The sequence below is a fragment of the Prionailurus bengalensis genome, chromosome D4 (assembly GCF_016509475.1).
Source record: "Prionailurus bengalensis isolate Pbe53 chromosome D4, Fcat_Pben_1.1_paternal_pri, whole genome shotgun sequence".
NCBI lineage: Eukaryota > Metazoa > Chordata > Mammalia > Carnivora > Felidae > Prionailurus > Prionailurus bengalensis.
This window is the reverse complement of record NC_057359.1, coordinates 74,276,702-74,297,213: the sequence shown is the minus strand read 5'-3', so window position 1 is coordinate 74,297,213 and position 20,512 is coordinate 74,276,702. Positions and strand designations below refer to the sequence as shown.

At 52.2% G+C, this 20,512-nt stretch overlaps 1 protein-coding gene across 1 annotated transcript; it reads left to right on the top strand.

Annotated features, from left to right (window-relative positions):
• The first annotated feature begins 6,411 nt into the window (after positions 1-6,411).
• LOC122475429 (alpha-1-microglobulin/bikunin precursor) lies at positions 6,412-20,245 on the top strand. The gene is made up of 10 exons (XM_043567402.1): positions 6,412-6,645; positions 7,894-8,036; positions 9,739-9,815; positions 10,646-10,762; positions 11,229-11,330; positions 12,091-12,137; positions 17,611-17,692; positions 18,762-18,929; positions 19,251-19,424; positions 20,095-20,245. Exons 1-10 carry the CDS (start codon positions 6,529-6,531, stop codon positions 20,124-20,126), a joined length of 1,059 nt encoding a protein of 352 aa, XP_043423337.1. The 5' UTR covers positions 6,412-6,528; the 3' UTR covers positions 20,127-20,245.
• The last annotated feature ends 267 nt before the right edge of the window (positions 20,246-20,512 follow it).

Genomic DNA, 20,512 nt, shown 5'->3' with positions numbered 1-20,512 from the left:
GTCAGGAGACGGGGTTTGCAAGCCTGCTGTGCAGCAGACCTACTGTGTGAGCCACACGAGCCCCGCCCTGGCCATCGCTGGCATCTGCACTGGCGGGCCAGCAAGGAGGACCTTTACAGGTTGGCCAGCAGTGTTGTCCTCGGGAGCCTTCATTCGGCCCGGGGCTCTGATCACACGGTCTCTCACTGGTCACCTTTACTAGGTCCTGCTTCAAGGCCGGGCCTGCTTTACCGGTGGCCAGGGTGGAGGTCCGGGCGGTCTCCAGGCTCCTGAACATGGGGCAAACCCACCCCCTCTCTCCACTCCAGTCTGCCCAACTCGCAGCTGTGAGAGCCTGGGCAAGGTGGGTGACCTCTCTGGACCTCAGTCTCCTCCTCTGTAAAGTGGGGATAAGATTGATTTATCCAGTGAGAAGTTAATGAGTGCTCATAGAGGAAATGATACGAGGACTAAACGAATCCATATAAACTGGGACAGAGCTCGGCACATGGTCAGTGCTATGTAAATGCTAACGATTATTACCGTTATTATTAATAGTGGGTGCTCTCGGCACAAACATGCAACGTTCCTGTACTTGCAGGAGAGGAATTGTGTCAATATCTGCTCTCTGGTTATTTCAGACTCGTGAACTTGTTGATATTCGTTCTCCTGCCACCTTCTTACAAGGTGACCGATTCTTCTCACGTGGATTCTTGAAGGGAGAGGGTGGCCATTCAGGACCGTTGCCCAGTGCCAGAGCCGGGGAGGAGTCCTTGTTGCCCCTCCCGGGGGGAATTAAGAGAGATTCATTCGTCTTCATTGAGTAAGGGCGAGAGGGACTTTCCAGGGTTCAGCTTGCCTCGAGGTTTCGGAAGAGAGCTATTTTAGTCCATCTGAGGACATTGGGTGACATCAGCTCAGTCAGCCGGGAGTCAGGGCAGGTCCCTGGAGGTCCTGCTTTAATGGACAGATAAGACCAGCCTCCAAAGAGCAGGAAAATGCCTGTGTCCTCTTCCTGGACACGGGCAGGTCCTTGGAAGTTCACTCCTTTGGGAAAACCCCTTCTTCAGTGGGCAGACAGTGGGCCACAAACTGTCCCCTGGACCTCAAGGACACTCAGCTCCAAAGTGTCTCACTTTGCGAGCCACTTCTCCAGGCTAAGCCCGCCTCCTCCACAAACGGGAAGCTAGGCTGACAACATCCGAGGGCTCCCTTCCCTCCGCTCTCTTCATGGAGTGAGAACACCACGTGTCCCCTATTATTTAATCTCCCACACCCCGTGAGCTCTGATCAACCCCATTAAACGGAGGGAAAAACTCAGGTCCAGAAAGGTGAAGTCACTTAGGACCGAGCAGGGAGGAAGGGGGTGCAGCCGTGACCGAAACCCAGGTCTGTCTGGGAGCACAGTTCACCTGCTTGACCACCACTCTGCTAAACGAAGCTTGGGAGTCCTCCCGGCCATGATACACAGACTAATTCAAAATCGGGGACACAAGGAAAAGCCACCACAGAGCAAAGGCTCTTTGCTTTTTGGACGGTGTCTCCCAGTCACTCATTGACCATTATTTAAGGACTTGGAGTAGTGATTCCCATTTTCCAGGCTCCCTCAGCTGCCTTCTACTTGGGTGGTCCTTCCTGGGGTCTGACGTACATTCTCCTTCACAGTTTTAAGTGAGTCCCTCGGCATATGTTCACTGAGCACCTGCTTAGTGGCCAGCGTATTGCTAGGCCCCAGGGAGGAGGAGACAGGTCAGGTCTTGGTGTGGCAGGCACGGAGCATGCTCTTGGCTGGAGAAGGGAGAAGCAGGCTCGCGTGGGCCTGACTCCTGCAGTGGGGAGTCCAGTGAAGGGAGATGACCCACCCCTCTGCTCCAAGGGTCTGAAAGAGCATGGCCCAAGGTCCTATTTATCAGGGGACAGGGTCTGGGAGGCCCTGAGAGTGATGTGGGTGTCAGGGAGACAGACCTGCGTTTGACTCGCTACTCGTTGGCCAGGTGACCTTTGACACCTGTTTACTTGAGCTCTTAGCCTCAGTTTCCCTATCTGTAAAACAGCAACCATTGTCGTAAAATGATGGAACCTGAATAGGATTCGTTAAGATGTGCTCGTGAGGCGCTCAGCATGGGGCCTGCTACCTCCATAGGAATGTAATCAGCCTTTATGGTCTAGAGCAGTGGTACCCAGGCTGGTTCACTGGGAGAATCTTTCAGGAACCGGTTTCTAAAAGGGCCCCACCTAAGCATCCAGCTCTATAGCTAGGCTGGGATGGGCAAGGTAGAAGCTGAATGCTTTACACTCCCCAGGGGGGGGGGGGGGAGGGGTTAAGCGGCCTTGGGGCAAGGCAGGCGGGTTCTGGAGCTAGTTCTTCAACTTCTGTGGGCCTTTGCTCTAGGCCTCTGGCTCCTGGTCTGTATGGAGCACACCAGGGTGGTCTTTCCAGAAGTTCTCTGCTGCCCTCTAGTGGACACGGGGCACTCGTGCCTTCCAGCAGTGTAATTCCTGCCACGTAATTCACTAACGCTGTGCTAAGTGCCTGTGATGACACGGGTCCCTCCAGTGCGTACACTTGGGGAGCAGGAAGGACTTTCACAAATGTCCCTCACTGAGCTCTTATTTCAGCTGTGTCAAGCGAGGTATCATCTCCATTTGCAGGTCTAGATGAGGAAGGTGGGGCCGAGGAAGGAAAGGACTGCCCCACGGTCACCCAAGCAAGTCACAAGGGCTGGGACTCGTCTGTAGGTGGCCCAGCTCTTTGGAGGGGAGGAAATAACAAAGCCTAGAAATGGGTGAGCAGTGAGAACATCCCTTCTCCCGATGGCAGGTTCTGGGGTCCCGGGTGCTGCCCACCTCCAACTTCACCATGAATGGACAGGTTGCACTCTGAGTCCAAGGGAACTGGATAGAGTCAGGTATCTGGGAAAAGGTCTGGGGCTGGGTACCTCCTCGTGGGGAAGGAAGGTCACCCTGCCATCCCCTTCCCCCGTTAGCAGAAGAAGGCCCAAACCTTGACCACGCCCTCTGGTCTGAGTCCCAGCCGGTGTCTCTGATGTCCCTGTTGGTCCAGTCACCGGGTCCTTCCTTCTTCCTGCAAAAGCTTGCAGGGAGTTGCTTTCTGGGCCTCCCCCGATTCCAAATCTGACCGGCCATTCCCTTCTGAAAACCTGCCGGCACTCCCCACACGCTCCAGACTGACAAGCAGACCCCTCGGCCAGGCGTCACAGTCCTGCCTGCTGGGCCTCGGCCCCCTCCCCGGCCTCGCTCTCCCCACTTGTCTCTCCCCCCAAGCTCCAGCCCCGTGGGTTTGATGGTTGTGGGTTGGCTGGTTGTGTTTTGCTTTCCAGACGCATCTCTGTTTCTCTCCACTGGCCTCCTCTCTGGCTGTCGTCGTCCCTCTTTCCGGAACACCCTCTTCCCTCCTTGGGCCCCTGCGCGCTTTTGTCTGGCGAACCCCTCTCTGGGTTAGACTCCCCTCCCCTGGCCGCTGCTCCCCGATCCCTGCAGGGACCATCTGTCTCCCCATCCTTTCCTCCCTCCCCCCCCGCCCCCATGGGGAGTGAGCACAGGGAGGTCTGTCATATGCTGCATCATACCCCCAGCGCCAGGCACAGAGTGCGGACCTGGTGAATGAAGGACTAAATGAGTAAGTGATGGAGGAAAGCCTGGGCACTAGAGTCAGGCCCATGTGGCCCCCAGCTCAGCCGTAAGCTGGGTGACCTTGAACAAGTCCCACTCCTTCCCCGAGCCCCAGTGTGCTCATCTGAAAATGACCTTCCATTCCTGCTGCATGGGGCACATCTGAGGCGCTGAGGCCTCCTACGTGGGTAGGTCCTCCCCCTGGTTCCGGAGGTGGCCAATTCCTGTGCGCTCTTGGGCTCTGCGGCCCCAGGAGGGCAGGGGCCCCAGAGCCTCCACCCTCCTACCCTGATGGCCAGAGGCGGAAGAGGGGTCAGCACCCCCAGACCACTGCCGACCTTGCATCCTGTGGCCCAGGGTTAATTTTTAAAAAGCAGCTCAAAGTCCAGATGGGCTCTGGAAGAGTTTGCTCTCTCTATTTGCTCTGGTTAATAATCTCAAGAGGGTAAACATCCCCGGAGGCAGGCGGAGAGATCTACATCTAGGCCTCCGTCCTCCCCCAGGAGAGGCCGTGTGGCTGAATGAACAGTCCCCTCCAAAAGAGACAAGGATTTTGTGTGCCCCAGCCTTCCCAGGGGGCCTGGAGGGTCGACAACCCTGATGCAGACCTGCTGGGAAGGTCAGATGAGCCGTGATGGTGCTGTGGGCAACCTTCAGGGGAGGGCTCTAGTCCTATCGAGTCACTGTTATTTTTTCATTTTATACCAGCTTGGTTTCTCCAAAAAGACACCTGGAGCCCGTCATGCATACAGGGCAGTTTACAGAGCACTTTCACACACTGCCTCACTTGACCTCTTGGCAGACAGAACAGGGACTGTTATCTTCAGTTTACAGATGAGGAAAGTGGGCTTCAGAGAGGGAAAGTCATGCACAAAGCAGAAAAGAAGCTTTGGGTTCCAGAAGCTCAGGGCTTCCGGTTCCCAGTTCCCTGCCTCTGAAGTCAGACTGCCTTCTTACCACCACCGCTAGCCAAACCATAAAAGACCGAGAAGCTTTGTGAACAAGAGGGAAGGTAATTGTCCCAGAAATCTAACCCGAGACGGTTGCTGTGGCTAAACTTGGAACGTGGCTTTGAGCTCCCTGGCAGCCAAAGCAAAAAGGAAATGCCATCAGTAGCCAAGCTGTCAGTGATGGAGCAAAGGAGACACACTCGCTTAGGAAGGGAGACATCCTTGTTCCCGATCCTGGTGAAAGGAGAGGTAGTAGGTGGCTCTTACAGAGGGACACGACATAGCATTTGTCGGTGCTACTGTGCGGGGAAGAATTCCCGGATTCTCACACAAGCGTGGGTCTTGCTTTTGGAACCCCCTGTCTGTAGGGGCCATGCCCAGCTGTAGCAGGGGGCCTAGGGTGAGTATGGAATGTTCTATGCCAAGAACAGGGAGGACGTGAGGACAGCAGCTCTGACTGCTGGGAAAGAGATCTTCAAGGAGAGGACCTATAGTATCACTGGCAAGAGTCTGAGCTTTGGAGACAAACAGACCTGGGTTCTTTAATACTCTCATTTAAATTGCTTCATGAACCCTAAATAGTTTCCTAAGGCTGCCATGAACAAAGTATCGCAACTGGGTCGCTTAAAACAACAGGAGTGTAATCTCTCACAGGTCTGGAAGTTAGAAGTCTTGACACCTGATTGTCAGCGGGGCCGCATTCTTCCTGAAGGTTCAAGAAAAGAATCGTTGCTTGCCTCTCCCTGGCTTCACACGGCCGTCTTCCCTGCGGGTCCCTCTGTGTCTGTGTGTCCCTCCTTCTTCTCTTATGAAGACACCAGTCATTAGATGCAGGGCCCGACCCCACCTTAACTAATCACGTCTGCAAATGAGGTCACGTTCTGAGGTTCCGGATGCACGTGAATTTTGCAGGGGACGCTTGTGTTCAACCTGCTATCAACACATTCAGCTCTTACCATGTGCCAGACCATTGCCCTAGTGCTTTGCCAGGCGTAATGCCCACGCCCTCCCAACCGTGCTCTGAGCCAGGACCTGTTCTCTCCGTTCACTGATGAGGAAACCAAGGCGCTGGGAGGGAAAGTCACTTGCCCAAGGCCAGCAGGGATGCAGTCTGCCTCCTGAGTCCGCGCTCTCGACCACCAGCTGCTGCCTCCTGTCCCAGCAGCGCTGCGTCCCAGCAGAGAGGCCCTGGGCAAGGCACCTTACCTCTTGGAGACTCAAGTCCCCCGTCTTTAAAGGGGAAAAACAGCACCTACGTTCTAGGGCTGCGGTGGGGATTGAGCTCAGTTCTGCGGTGTGCATGAAGTGTTGGAACAAAGATGGCACACAGCAGGTTCTCGGTGAACGGGAGCTACGGTCATCATCATTCCTTCTATTATTTGCTCGGGCTGTGGGAAGCCAGGAGTCAGACGGGGAACTCTGGGGACAGGATGCCTGAGTTCTAGTCTGGGCTGTGCCTTAGACCTCCCTGCGGTCTGTGCTACAGAAGTCATTTCTTCCCCCTTGGGTCTCGTTTCTCACGTGAGGAAGGGGCCCAATCAGGCTCATCCTGCCAGCTCACGGAGGCGTGAGGTCCAGGTGGGATGAGCGGAATGAACGACCCAGCGGGCGAGGCTCGTCTTCCCCTGTGGCAGGAGGGGAGGTCTCTCCGGGAGCCATTCTGGAGCCTGAGCCCGGCCCTGGGCTGCATCTGGGCCACGTTGTGTTTGGTCAACGCCTCCTCTGAAACAGCCTCCTTGACCCCTTGGGACTACTGACCCCGGGGCAGGGCGCTACAAGGGATCGATCAGACCTGGCCTTGGGGCCCTGATTGGTTCCAGCTGAGCGGGGCAAATACCAAGGTCACCTACAGGCTGCAGGCCCCCTCCCCAGTCTCAGTTCACAGCTGCTGCAGGCAGAGAGACGGTGGCCTCTCTGTCCCTAGACTGAGCTTGTGAGTGACACCGAGGCAGAAGAGCCCAGAACCATGCGGAGCCTCAGGGCTCTGTTTCTGCTGCTGACTGCCTGCCTGGCGGTGAGTGCCAGCCCCGTGCTGACGCCGCCCGATGACATCCAAGTGCAAGAGAACTTCGACATCTCTAGGGTAAGGCTGGCCTCTCAGGCGGCGATGGCGGGGTGTCTGAGCAGGTGGGCCTTGCAGGGGGGCCAGTCTCCCAAGCCGAAACTCGGGGGCTGGGTCCCCAAGGGCCCTTCCTGCTCAGACCGCCCGGGATTCACCGAAACTACAACTTTGTGCACCTGCCATTCCGTTGGGCCTCTCGTCTGACGATCTCTGAGTCAGATGCCCTCACGTGTGAACCTGCCTTCTTGGGGGCACAAGGGGAATCCGTGCTTCAGTTATAACCCAGCCTGGAAAAGGCTTCGTGCTGTCTGCTGCCCCTGCAGCCCCCTCACAGGGCTTAGCTTTTCGTGACCTCCTGCCCTCCTCCCCCCGCCCTTCACCTTTCGGCCCCTTCCCCCCCGCCCCAACCCCTGTTACCATCCTGGGCCCTCTGCCCTTACGGGCCTGGCTGTGGACAGAGGTCTGGGTGGCACGGGGCAGACGTGAGGGGTAACGGGGAGCAGAGAAACAGGACGGAGATCGGGCCGGTGGGATTAAGAGGGCTGGCTGTGTGGGGGAGCCCCAGGACCACTCTCTGACCCCAGTTCTGTCCCCAGTCACCGGGTGACCTTGAACAGGACCTTGCCCACCCAGGGCTCAGTGTCCGCATCGGTTTGAGGGGCTCTCAGACCCTTCTGGCTGTGGATTTTGTCTATGCTAGAGACAAGCAAGGGTTGTGGGTGGAGGGGCCCGGAGGAGCAGGGTCCTGGGGTCATCTGGGGTGGCGAAGCATAGGAGGCTCCCCGGGGTCTTCAGGGGTGTGACAGCTCTTTCCACCCTTTGCCCTGTGGGCGGGAGAAAGGGGCAGCAGGCTTGTCCTGAATTACTAGTTCAAGGAAAGGAGACCATTTCTAACACGGAGCTATGGGCTGCCTCCAAGGCGCCGAGCTCCCTGTCCCCAGAGGAGTGAAAGATGTGACTGCTGCTCTGGGGGCCGTGGTTGACGATGACCTTCAACCACGGGGATTTGTGCCTCATCCACGTGAGCAGCACAGATCCTGTGCCTAAGCAGGGTAAGGCGTTCCCCCCCAAGCAGGATGGGACCCCGTGCACACACCCCCTTCCTAGGCTTGCTGCGGTAATGTGGGGCCACCATTAGGCCCCATCCGTCCTCGAAGCTGCGTGGCCTCCAGTTGGCTACTGGACCTTAAAGCTTATCCTTAGCGTAGAGAGGAGGGAAGGGAGCAGGTGTCTGAATCCAGATCCTCGGAGCTTGTGTCTCTCTCCTAGATCTATGGGAAGTGGTTCCACGTGGCCATGGGCTCCACCTGCCCGTGGCTGAAGAAGTTCATGGACAGGATGTCCATGAGCACGCTGGTGCTGGGCGAGGGGGCGACGGACAAGGAGATCAGCATGACCAGCACTCGTTGGCGGTGAGAACGGGGATGGGGTGGGAGGGGCGAGGGGGACCAGGGCCCATCTGCCACCCCGGCCCGGCTTCAGTCACCACCCTGTCCCGGAGAGTTAAGGTCTCTACCTCCAGCCGGGACCTTGCCTCCGAGCTCCAGGGCCCTCCGCTGCCCTCCACCACGCAGTGCCCTGACACATGCCTATTTTGCAGCCTGGTTTGCAACTCGATCCTGCGGTGTCCCTTAGCTCAGTCAGGGCCCTGCCAACCCCCAGGACCCAACCTGGAAACGTGGGTGGGAGGGAGGCATTGAGACTCCTCTCTCTGCTGCCACAGGCTGTTCAGTCCACCGTCAAGCCCTGTCCATTCTCCTCCTAAATCCCTCCAAGCTGCCCTCTGCTCCCTTCGTTACCATCCGCACCCTGCCAAGCCACCTGCCTTTCTCTCCTTGCTGTCTACGACACCCCGTCTCTACACTTCTCCCCATCTCTAATCTCCAACCGTTTACCCAGCAAACAAAAGACCTCTTGAAAACTCGCATCTGCTCAAACTTTTCCATAGCTCCCTATTGCCCTGGGAATAAAGTTCAACTCCATTAATGGGGCCTTCTAGGCCCCTCCCAGGACTCACCAGGTATTCGGTGACCGACCCAAGTAGACTTTCAGCTCCTGAAACCCTCCACCCTCTTGCACCTGGTGTTCCTTCTATTGGCGAAATGTCTCAACGTCTCCCCACCTCTCTGGGCTAATTCCTATGGATCCTTTAGGACTCAGGTTCTAGGTCACTTCCTCCAGGAAGCCATCCCTGACTGCCACCCTCACCCCCACCCCCACCAAGGTTCAGGTTACACACCTTCCTTTGTGCTCTTGGAGCACCTCATGCTTCTCCCCACTTGGCACACTGATTGCATTTGCCTCTGGTCTGCTCATGGGCCCTGCTCAGTCCTGAGGTCCATGAGGGGACAGAGTCCATCTTGCCCTCCTCTATATCCTCAGTCTGTCACACAGTGCCTGGCACATAGATGCTGCTCGATGAATGTTGATAAGATAAATAACAATCATCGTAACAACAGCTAGTATGTGCATAATGCTTACTCTAAGCTGTTGTGGTTTTTTTAATGTTTATTTTTGAGGGAGACAGAGAGCAAATGGGGGAGGGGCAGAGAGATAGAGAGACACAGAATCCAAAGCAGGTTCCAGGCTCTGAGCTGTCAGCACAGAGCCTAACGCGGGGCTCGAACCCACAAACCGCGAGATCATGACCTGAGCTGAAGTCGGGCGCTTAACTGACTGAGCCACCCAGGCGCCCCAAAGCTGTTTAATAGTATCCTATTGGATCCTGACAACGGCAATTTGAGGTGTCATTATCCCCCTTTCACAGAGGGACCTGGGGCCAGAGAGACACAGAGTAATAAAGGAATTAAAGCATTCATTCATCACTCCCCCCCTACCCGTGCGTCAGTCTGATGTGCAGATTTGGTTCAGGAAGCTGATGTTTAGGGCTGGCTTTGCCAAGGGGCAAGATTAGTCCCTTTTTCCTCTGTCCCTCTGTTCCCTTGTATGTGTGTGGGTTTCCTAGGACTGGCATGAGGATTAAACAGGATGTTTGGAAGTGCTACGTTCCAAATGACAAAAGGAAAACATGTGAAGAGCACCCCGCAGGAGAGTGGGTGTGGGGACCACGGTCTCTACCAGCGGTTACCTTTCTTTTGGTTTGTGCATCTCCAGGAGAGGCACCTGCGAGGAGATCTCCGGGGCTTATGAGAAAACAGACACTGACGGAAAGTTCCTCTATCATAAGCCTAGTAAGTTGAATTGGAGGCATCCTCCGCGGCTGTCTCCCCTTTGCTGAAAAACACCTTGTGGTGTCTTAACCTGTTTTTCCTTCTGCCTCACCTCTCCGTGCCCCCAAAGCCTTCCCTCCCATTTTTCTGAGATGTCCTCTGGACTTTCTGTATGTATTCCTCCTCTTTCCCTTCTCCCGCCTTCTCTCTCGTGCACTCATGAGCATCCAGAATGAAAGGGGTGTCACTGAATTCTGAGGATAACATCGGGAGTTCGTCAGCATTCATGGTGGCCATCTGCAATCAGCTGATAAAAATTATGCTAAACATCTACCATGTGCAGGGTGCATGGTGCTGTCACAGAAGGAATTTATTCCTTCTGGACGTGAATTTATTCATTCACCCAGCAGATGTTTATTGACTATGCTCTATGTGTCAAATAACTGCGCTGGAAGTGGAACCTATGAATGTTTGGGTAGGTGGATGTTTGAATAAATAAATGAGAAAATAAGCAAATGATTGGTAAACGAGCGCATATATGGATGGCAGATAAGTGAGTTAATCAGTCATCTAACAGATAAACCGATGGGTTAATGGGTGGAGGAAAGAAGGGGGGAGAGAAGGGAAGGGAGGTAGAAGGGAAGGAAAGAAGGAAGGGAATGGTTTGACGTATGGAAAGGATGGATGGGTGGGATGATGGTGGATGAATTAATGATAAATATATGGAGGAGGTGGATGGATAGATAGAAGGATGGATGAACAGATGATGTACGGGTGAATAGGTGAAGGAATTCAGGCTAGAGGAGCCTTCTGACAACCGATGCCTTTGGCCTCCTGCATCGCCCATGCAGGATGGAACATCACCATGGAGTCCTATGTGGTCCACACCAACTATGACGAGTACGCCATCCTTCTGACCAAGAAATTCAGCCACCACCATGGGCCCACCATTACCGCCAAGCTCTATGGTAACGGCGTGGAGCTAGATAAGTCCGCAGGAGTTGGGGGCGGGAGGAGGCCAGTGATTTAGGGACAGTGGAGTGGGGAGGAGTCGGGAGTTCTGCTCCATCCTTCTGATAAAACTGTAGTTGTGGGAAAGGTGGAAACATTTACTCCCCCGGGAGGAGGTAGAGCTCAGTCTCCGGTCTGAGGTAGAATCCTTTTCTTTTGGTTTTTGATTCCAGAGTTTCCGGGTCTGTAACAGAACCAGCAGAAAAAGCCACGCGTGGGGATTTGGGAGACCTGGGATCGGAGGGAGTCTGGGAGGGTCACCTCTTCTTCTTGTGGAGCCAATCTTTCCATAAGTGTATTGAGGAGATCACACTGGGCTGATAGCTTCCAGCTCCTAAATGACAATCACTGGGCAAAATAATCCCAGGCCTTGCTAGCCTAGGCACCTGTGGTTCGAGGCGTCTTCTCTGCTTCCCATTGCAGGGCGACAGCCACAGCTTCGAGAAAGCCTGCTGGAGGAGTTCAGGGAGGTCGCCTTGGGTGTGGGCATCCCCGAGGACTCCATCTTCACAATGGCCGACAAAGGTAAATGCGACCCCGCCCCGCCCCACCCCACCTTTCTGTCTCCTCGTCATCCTTCACAGTCCTCAGAGAGCATCTTCCCAGGCCCTGGGTCTTTCCTGTAACCCTCTGAGATACGTAGGATTATAGTCCCCCTCCCCTCTTTATGGAGAAGGTAGCCGGGGCCCCCAGATTTGTTCCAGGTCACACAGCAAATGTGCTTGGTAGAGCTGAGACTAGAACCAATTCAGCATTCAGCCTCGTGCCACCTGTTGAACTGAGGTTATAGCCAGAATCCACAGGTAGCTCGCAGAAGGCAATCCAGTATTGGGGTCAAGAGTATGGGCTCGAGGTAGAGTACCGAAATTCAAGTTGAGCTGTGTGGCTTCTGGCTAGTCAACCTTCCGGAGCCTTATTTTCCTCATCTGTAAAATGGGGCATCATACTGCCTCTCTCATAAGTTGCTGTGGGAAGTCAGTGAGAGGAAGCCTTTAAATACGATAGCGCTGTGCCCAGTGTCTAGTAAGTGCTCAGTAAGTGTTAGCCATTGCTGTTCTTCGATGGTGCTGCTGCCGATGATGGTGCGGCCGCCAGCTTGTCGCTTTTCCAACGAATGACCTTCAGCAGGCCACGTGAGTGGAGCCATTCATGAAGTGGGCTAATGCACAAGACAGTTTCCCAGCTGAGTGCCCACCCGGCACGCAGTCATTAGCATTATGACAGAAACAAAGCCCTCTCTGGGTCTTGGCCCTCTTACTCACCTCTCTCTTCTGTCCTGGCCTAGGTGAGTGTGTCCCTGGGGAGCAGGAACCAGAGCCCTCTCCACTCACGGTGAGCACTTTTTCCCACCCCATCCCCACCCTGCCTGATTTTTGCTGCCCTTGCTTAGGTCCCCCTGTGGTGGTGGGTGGGGTCATTGAGAGAGGTTGAGAGAAGGCAGTGGTAGGCATGGGGTCTTGAAGTCAGAACCCTCCCCCCGCCCCCCGCAGGGCTCAATCTCAGATCTGCCATCTGGGCCAGTTGCTGCCCTATCCAGACCTCACTTTTCCTCATCTGTGAAATGGGGTAGTTACACTTACCTTCCATGGGCTAGAATTCAGTGACATATTGGACAAATTCTTAGCATAATGCCTAAAGCCAGTGAAATACTCAATAACGAAATGATGATACCCAGTACTTAAGAAATAAAAGACAAAGTCAATTGATCTCCAAAAAACCAGCAAACCTGAGAGCAGGCAGCTTCTCAATCAACTGCTCTATCTACTATTCTGCCTTTTGATGTTTTGGGCTTCCTTACTCTTCTGCTTTATTTTCCTGCCTTTACCATATTGATTAAGCTTTCTTCATTTTTTTTTCTGTGATTATTTGGAAATTACATATCCAGATTTATTCTACCAACGTGTGTGTGCATATACATGCGTGTATACATGTATAAATTTTCAAGGCTATGTTTCTGAACAAATATATATTATAAATATATTAGAAACATAGTCTCAAAAAATTTTTTTAAATACAAGAAAGAAAAGAGTGTCCTTATTCCTACATAGAATCAACACTGTTAACATTGTTTGCTTCTGTGTTTTTAAAGAAAAATTATCATTGATTTTACGAAAACCAACATGTGCTCGTTATACAGAATTAAAATTTAAAACGATAAAAATAAAATAAATAAATGAAAATAAAGAATTAAAATCATGCTGAAAAGGATACAGAGTAAGAGTTTAAGAAAATGCCACCACCCAAAAACTACCAATATTCACATTAATCCAGCAATTTCGGCACATGCACATGTGGAGGGAAGGACAGATAGAAGGAATGCACAGATTTATGCACAGATTCAGGCATACTGTTATTAAATGGGATGATATCGCAGATGCTATTTTGAGTTTTAAAAAGCATTCTTTGCAGTTTTATTTGAATTAAGAAAAAAAACAACACGGTTGGACTTTTTGAACTTCAAATAAGCATCTGTCGCCATCTTTCCCAGTCACTTAGTAAAAGTTCTGGAATGGATTCTACACTCACTCTTGGTGAATATAACCACAGCGTCTCCATTCCTGAGTTACTTATTTCTATCAATCTCTTCATTAGTGCCTTCACCAAGTGGTGTTTACAAGGCGGGTTCATGGGTGTTTTAATCCTTGGATTCTTCCGTTTGAGAAAAGTCTGCCCATTTCCTTCATACTTGAATGGCATTTTGCTTGGGCGTCACATTCTTGGGTCATGTTTCCTTTCCCTCGGAATGTTGTCTGCACTGCTCTGTTGTTCTCAAGCGCTAATCATCACTCTGGGAAAGCCTGAGGCCAGCCTGCTGTTTCTTCTCCTTGTAAGCAATTTGTTTCTTCTGCCCAGATGCCAGGACAAACTTTATCCTTGAACTCTGTATCTTTTTTTTTTTTTCAATTTTTTAAAGTAAGCTTTAAGCCCAGTGTGGGGCGTGCACTCACGATCCTGAGATCAAGAGTCACATGCTCTACTGACCGAGTCAGCCAGAACACTCCACAGTCAGTATCTTAACAAGGACATGTCTTGGTGTTGAGAATTCCATGCCAGAATTTCCTGGAATACAGTGTGCCCTTCCCATCCACAGATTACATTTTTTCTGTGGGGTTTTGCTACTTTGGCAACACTTGTTCTCTCATCCTGGACCATCTTTGTCTTCCACACATGCTAGGTGTTCTCAGTTGCTTTCATCTGTATTCACTGGGCTTCTCCCGGGATTCTCACTCGCCTTTCTTCTGGGACAGTCATTCCATTTAGCAGCATCTATTCTGTTCCTTGCTATTTCTGACTTATTCACTAGCTCTGAATGTATGTTGTCTTCATTCTCAATTTTTTATATCTAGGCCTGAATTTTGTCTTTTATTGTATTCTGAATTTTGTCTTTTATTTACCACTTTGTCTTTGAGTCTTGTTTTAATGAATATATGTTTTCATTAAGCAATTCTATAGCTTGAGGCCACTGAAGAATTTCCTTCAGCTTGTTGAGTTGTAGTTTCTTCTACATTGGTGTCATAGGTGGGGTTTCCTAGATCAACACCTGTAGAGCAGGTGTGAAGGAAGAACTGGGCAGGAGAAGCGGAGCTGTGATGTGGTCATGATGCCTCAGCCAACCCTGTGGGAGCTCTAGAACTGGGGGGGGGGGACCTTTGGAGTTGTCTCATGATGGTGCCAAGGGGTGGGGCCTTAATACCCGGATTTTGATCATGTTCTGGGGATCAGCCTGGGGGAGGAAGCATGACCCTGAGTGAGAGGGGTCCCCTTAGCTGAGGCAGTCCCAACAGGGGCTGACAGCTCAGGCTGGGAATGTAAGCCCACTCCTCAGGGGAGGTCTAGGCAGTTCATGACAGGAGCCACCACAGTCGGGCTCTTTCTATAGTGCGGCCTATTTACTCCTTCATCTCAGAAATGGGTCTGGATAGTCTCTGTGCCATTTCTTTTTATCTTGTTTCTGCTCAGTTTTAGCCTGTCTTCTGTGATATGGTGGGGTGGGGGGTTTCATTTATTCCTTGGTCATTTCCCCCAATAAAATTGAGCTGAGCCCCCTCCTACCCAAATGTAGTCTAAGGTCTGGGTATTTTGTGTTCCATCGACTTTTCTGAAGTGCAAGGAAAGGGTGGGAAGGAGCAGGGGTGGAAGAGCTTTCCTAAGGCATGCCATCTTGGCTGGAATACCCTTGCTTGCTTTCTCTTTTGAAGAACTACGTGGGGTTCATTCCACCTGGTCAGGGCAGTGACATCTGTCTGCCCCATGTCAATATCCCTGGTGCATTAGATCGTGTAGTCCCAGAACCTTCACTTAGAGAGAGAAGGCCTCTAGTCTGTTTCCTCTTTTCTTCCCAGAAGTCGTCTTCACGACTTCTCTGTCAGAAGAGGAAAAAGAAAAGGTCCCTCAATTTCCTTCTTTCAGGATTCGGGAGTCTTAGGGAGAATAATCAGAAATTTAATGACTTGGGAGTTAGAGGGCAGAGTTAGGAGTTGACCATCCTGTTCGGCTCCAAAATACTTGATTTCTTTCCTTGATCAACCGTTTTACTTTTTGCTTTCAACTATGCCCCTTTCCTTGACTGAGCCATGCTGATGAACATTTGGAGATTGATATTCTGAATTCATTTTTTGCTGTTAGGAATTGGAAAAGGCGATTTTGAGGGAAATTTACATCTGCCATCTTCATCCCCATCTTGACGGAATCTGTATTTCTTCATCACTGTCAAGAATGAAACCATAACTGGTGTCTCCCCTTGCAGAAAAGAAAAATGGAGCACACTTTCCATTTCTTCTTTCCAGGCTTCCCACATGTCTGTTTTTGTGGATGTAATCTGAGGTTGACATTTATATTTTCCACCCTTTGTTAAAATTTTTTTTTAATGTTGATTCTTGAGGTAGAGACAGACAGACTGTGGGTGGGGGGAGGGGCAGAGAGAGAGAGGGAGACACAGAATCCAAAACAGGCTCCAGGCTCTGAGCTGTCAGCACAGAGGCTGACACGGGCTCGAACTCACGCGCTGTGAGATCATGACCTGAGCCGAAGTCGGATGCTTAACCGAGACACCGAGGCACCCCTCCACCTTTTGTTCTGAGAATTACTTTTAACATTTACATTATGTGACCATTGTAACAACCATTTAATCTCAACTCTGTTTTATTAGCTTTATAGTTTATCATAATTTCTTGCTATTGCATCATCCTTTTTTTTTTTTTTTTGTACTTAGATTCCTCTCTCAATTGGTGGGAATATTTTTGTAGATTTAAGATTTTATTTTTAAGTACTCTCTGTACCCCACATGGGGCTCGAACTCACAACCCAAAGATTAAGAGTCACATGGTCCACTGACTGAGCCAGCCAGGTGCCCTGGAATATTTCTATAAGTAGTTTTTTATTTTTGTTTTTTCTGAATAAACACATGGGTGGCAAACTACTGGATCCTTGCGTGTTTGAAAATGTGTTTATCACATGGTCAACAGCTTAGATGAGTATGGAATCTTTTCTCTCTTATAAACTTCAGATGTTGCTCTGCAGTTTCTGTCATTTAATGCTGCTGTTTACTACACAGTCCGTTAGGCTCTTTATCCTTTGTCTCTAGGAAGTGTCCAGGTGGGGCTCTTCATTAATTTTACCTCATTCCCTTTGACCCCAACTTATAATTGGACAACTCAAGTCTTTCTTCAACTCAGAAAGGTTTTCTTCTATTATTTCTATATTGATTGCCTCTCCTTCTAGAATTCCTACTATGTGAGTGTATTTCTTATGATCGTTTAGCCAGTTTATTATCTCTACGGTATGGTTAAATTAAGCAAAATCCTTCCCATCTCCAGTAACTTCCTTCTTTCATTCTATTCATTTCCGTAACCGTTGGCCCCTGTGATAGTGACGCAGTGTCATCATGAATTCACTGATGGTTTAAGTTTTCTCCTGTTTCCTGCTGTCATCCTGCGTGTGATGGAGGTATTTCTCCTGAGCAGCTGCATTATTTCAATTGTTCCATGATTTTTTCTCTCTTCCTTCATCCTCACCAAGGAAGAAGGCCTATGTGCAACCAGCTTGAGAGACAGTTGGGAGTCCCTGATCATAGCTTGAGTTGCACCTTAAAAGGAAAATAGCTTTTAGTTGTACCTTAAAAGGAGAACATTGAAAGTTACCACAGATTTACTTTTTCAGATTCTAGTCTCTCCCATCCCTGCTGGCTGGCAGTTTCCCTGCTCATCCCTTTTTTAATGGCCTTGGGATCCTGCCTCAGGGGACTCTACACTTAGCCTTTTGCCAGCTTTGGCAGCCTGCCCCGCTCTTTAGTCCCCACCACTCCCCACCACCACAGCTAAGAGTGTCAGGGTCAGCCTGGGGTCCCTTCTCCATACCTTCTAGGTGGCTTTTCCTTTGCGAGCGACTAACAATGATAGTCTGGTCAGCCCTTCCTGCAAATCATTCACATCCACACTCCACCGTGTAGAAACACCTTCAAGTTTCTGGCACGGAAATGCTGCTCTTCCCTGGTTTCCAATTCAAATGATTTTTTTTTTTCCCTCACTATTTTATTCCTTTGGGCATTTCAACTAGAATTTGGATACAGGGGTGTTGTTCTACTCCATGGTTCTGATTTTCCTTTCAGACTAGAAACCTATCTTGTGATGCCCATTCTGGGATTCAGGTTGATACTTTTGGGAAAACCAGTCCATTAACCAGTGTAGTAACTCTGCTTCTGTCTGCACCCTGATTCCCAAAGCAAATGGTTTTTATATATTCCAGGGGTACAGGTGAGCAATAGTGGCGAGGTCCCCACAACAGCTTCTCTTTCTCTCCACCCCAGAGAGCCCGGCGGGCTGTGCTGCCCCAGGAAGAGGAAGGATCAGGGGCCAGGCTGCTAGCAACTGATTTCAGCAAGAAGGAAGGTAATGACCACTCACCTTTCCACCCGCTTCTGTCACACTGCAGAGAGGAAGGGCCCATGGGTGGCTCACACAAGCTGCCCTCACCACCACGAAGTCTTTCTTATTTGTCTGTTGGTCAAGGACTGGGACTAGGAAAGGCAAATCAAGGCCTCTGCGTGGTGCCAGGGGTTGTGAGGGGAGAGAGAGGAACATAAGGTGTGGCCCCTGGGCTCAGGAACTCTCCGCTCCATGATGAGAAGTGCATTCTGGCCCTGTCTGTACCACTGTGTGGCCTCCTAGCCTATGTTTCCTCCTCTCTGCAGCAGATAAGAGCCTGCTGTGCTCACGATCAGGGCTTCTGTGGGAGCAAGTTGGAGCAGGACGTGAGGTTGCCCTGCGTGGTGGACAGTGTTCACGAATGACTCACCCTCCAGCTTGCTCAGCAAACGCTCAGCCCTGCTCCGCCCTGTGCTGGGTCCTGGGGGTCATCCAGACAAACCCGTGCCTTTTCCGAACTTGTGGTCTGGTAGGGGAGGCAGGCAGAGAAGCTGATGGACCCAAAAGGCAGGGTCAGCTAAGGGGGTGGGGGAGCTCAGAGGAGGGAGGAGTCAGGGGATCTAGGAGGACTTCCCGGATGAAGGGGAATTCGTGCGGTGTCCAGGTATCCAGGCAGGGGTCTATGGAGGAAGGTCCTCCAGGGGCTGGAGCAGTGGGAGAAAAGGCATGGGTGTGGGACTTCAGGGGAGAGGTCAGGCCGGCACGGCTGCTGTTGCCGAGTGCACCGCCACCTGCTATTAGAGTCCCTGGATGGACAAGACCAACCAACACGGGACGGTGGGCCAGTGGGTCGCTGGGTTATGGCGTGGAATGGGCACGGATTTTGGAGCCCACGGGGTTTTGAATCTCAGCACTCTGTGATCCTGGGCAGGTCCCTTGACCTCTCAATTTCCTCGTCTATAAAAATGAGTTGACAATCCTTCCTGTGAGTGTGGAGGGGAAAACTAAACTAGATGGTGCATGTTAAGCGTCCAGCCCGGTGACAGGTATACAGGAAGCACTCAGTAAGAGCTGCTGTTCTGCCCCTCTCCAGATGCCTGCCAGCTGGGCCACGCAGAAGGCCCATGCCTGGGGATGGTCACGAGGTATTTCTATAATGGCTCATCCATGGCCTGTGAGACCTTCCAATATGGCGGCTGCCTGGGCAACGGCAACAACTTCGCCTCAGAGAAGGAGTGTCTGCAGACCTGCCGAACCGTGGGTGAGCACGGGTCCCTCACCTCCATGCATGCTGCACCCCACACCCTGTCCTCCCAACAAGACACCTGCCAGGTGAACAGAGAGCTAAGAGAGAGGAGGTTCCAGGGGTAGAATTCTGGGGCAAGCTTCCTGAAGTCACAGGAAGTGCACATCTGGATGTGGGTGCCCCAGGCAAGTGACTGGTTTCCATGGGTCCCAGCTTCCCAGTCCGGAGGAACCAAGTGCTCTGGACGAGCAGGGCAACCTGGTTCAGGCCCTTTGCCGGGTGTGCCGGGTCGGCTGCGCAGAAGGACTGACACTCCGCGCCCCCCCTTCCCCACAGCGGCCTGCAACCTCCCCATAGTGACCGGCCCCTGCCGAGGCTACAACCAGCTCTGGGCATTCGATGCCGTCCAGGGGAAATGCATCCTCTTCACCTATGGCGGCTGCCAAGGCAACGGCAACAAGTTCTACTCAGAGAAGGAGTGCAGGGAGTACTGTGGTGTCCCTGGCAACGGTAGGAGGACCCGTGGGTGCTACTGGGTCCAGGCGGGAGAGCCCTGGTAGGGAGTGGGGGTCCGGAGAGGTGAGCTCTAGACTCCACCAGATGACCTGCCCATCCGCTCTCTGGGCCTGTTCCCCATCTGTAAAATGGGGCTAAACCCTTACCCCAGCTGGGACAGGGCACCAGGGAGGCACAGGCCAGACCTGAGCCTGGCAGAGACGGCCTCTGCTTCTGGGGCTGCCACGTTTGGGCTGGCCACGTTGGGCGAGTACCAGTTTGAGCCTCATTTTGTTTTCTTCTGTAAAATGGGACAAAAGTACCCACTCGGATTTCACAGTGCCTGGACGGTGAGGACTCGGCTGACGGCAGCCGTCACTGGTCCTGATGGTCATGCTGTGATGACAACAGTAATAGCATGCCAGGGGAACAGCAGCCATTTGATTTCTGTGCCGTGTCTCCCCACTGGGAGAAGAGGCCAAAGACCAGATCATTCTGTGGGATGCGCTTTGGAGACACCAGGGCATGCAGCAAGCAAGCAGCAGTTTCTGGCCTCAAGCTCAGGTCCCAAGTCAGCCCAAGCTGCCTTCCCTCCTCCGTGAGGCGTCCCCATCCCGACTGTCCCCATCCACAGACGCCCTGGGTGAGCCCCACACCTACTTGCCGAGCTTCTCTGTGTCCACAGGTGACGAGGAGCTGCTGCCCATCGCCAGCTGATCGGCCCGCAGGCCACACGGTGGCGGGGAGGGTGCGGGCCGTGTCTGTTCCGGTGCCCCACGTCAGGCCGGGCCGGGTGACCCGGGTTCAAATAAAAATGAAATTGTGGACTCCTGAAACTCCACGTCGTGACTGTTCATTGTCACGATAAAGCATAAGGGGTAGCAGGGAGAGGGGGGAGACAAAGCCAGGGCAGGCGGGAGTTACCCCAGCTTTCCCCGGAAGTGAAAAGCGTGTTGGAAGTGCAATAGAACTGTCCTCGGGCCATGAAATTGGCTGTGCAGATTGAGACCCAAATCTCAGTTCTGTTTACTCCACAACACTATCAAATGGGCCTGTCGTTTTAATAAACCCAGAAAAGGAGAGAAGAAACACCTCTGGGGACT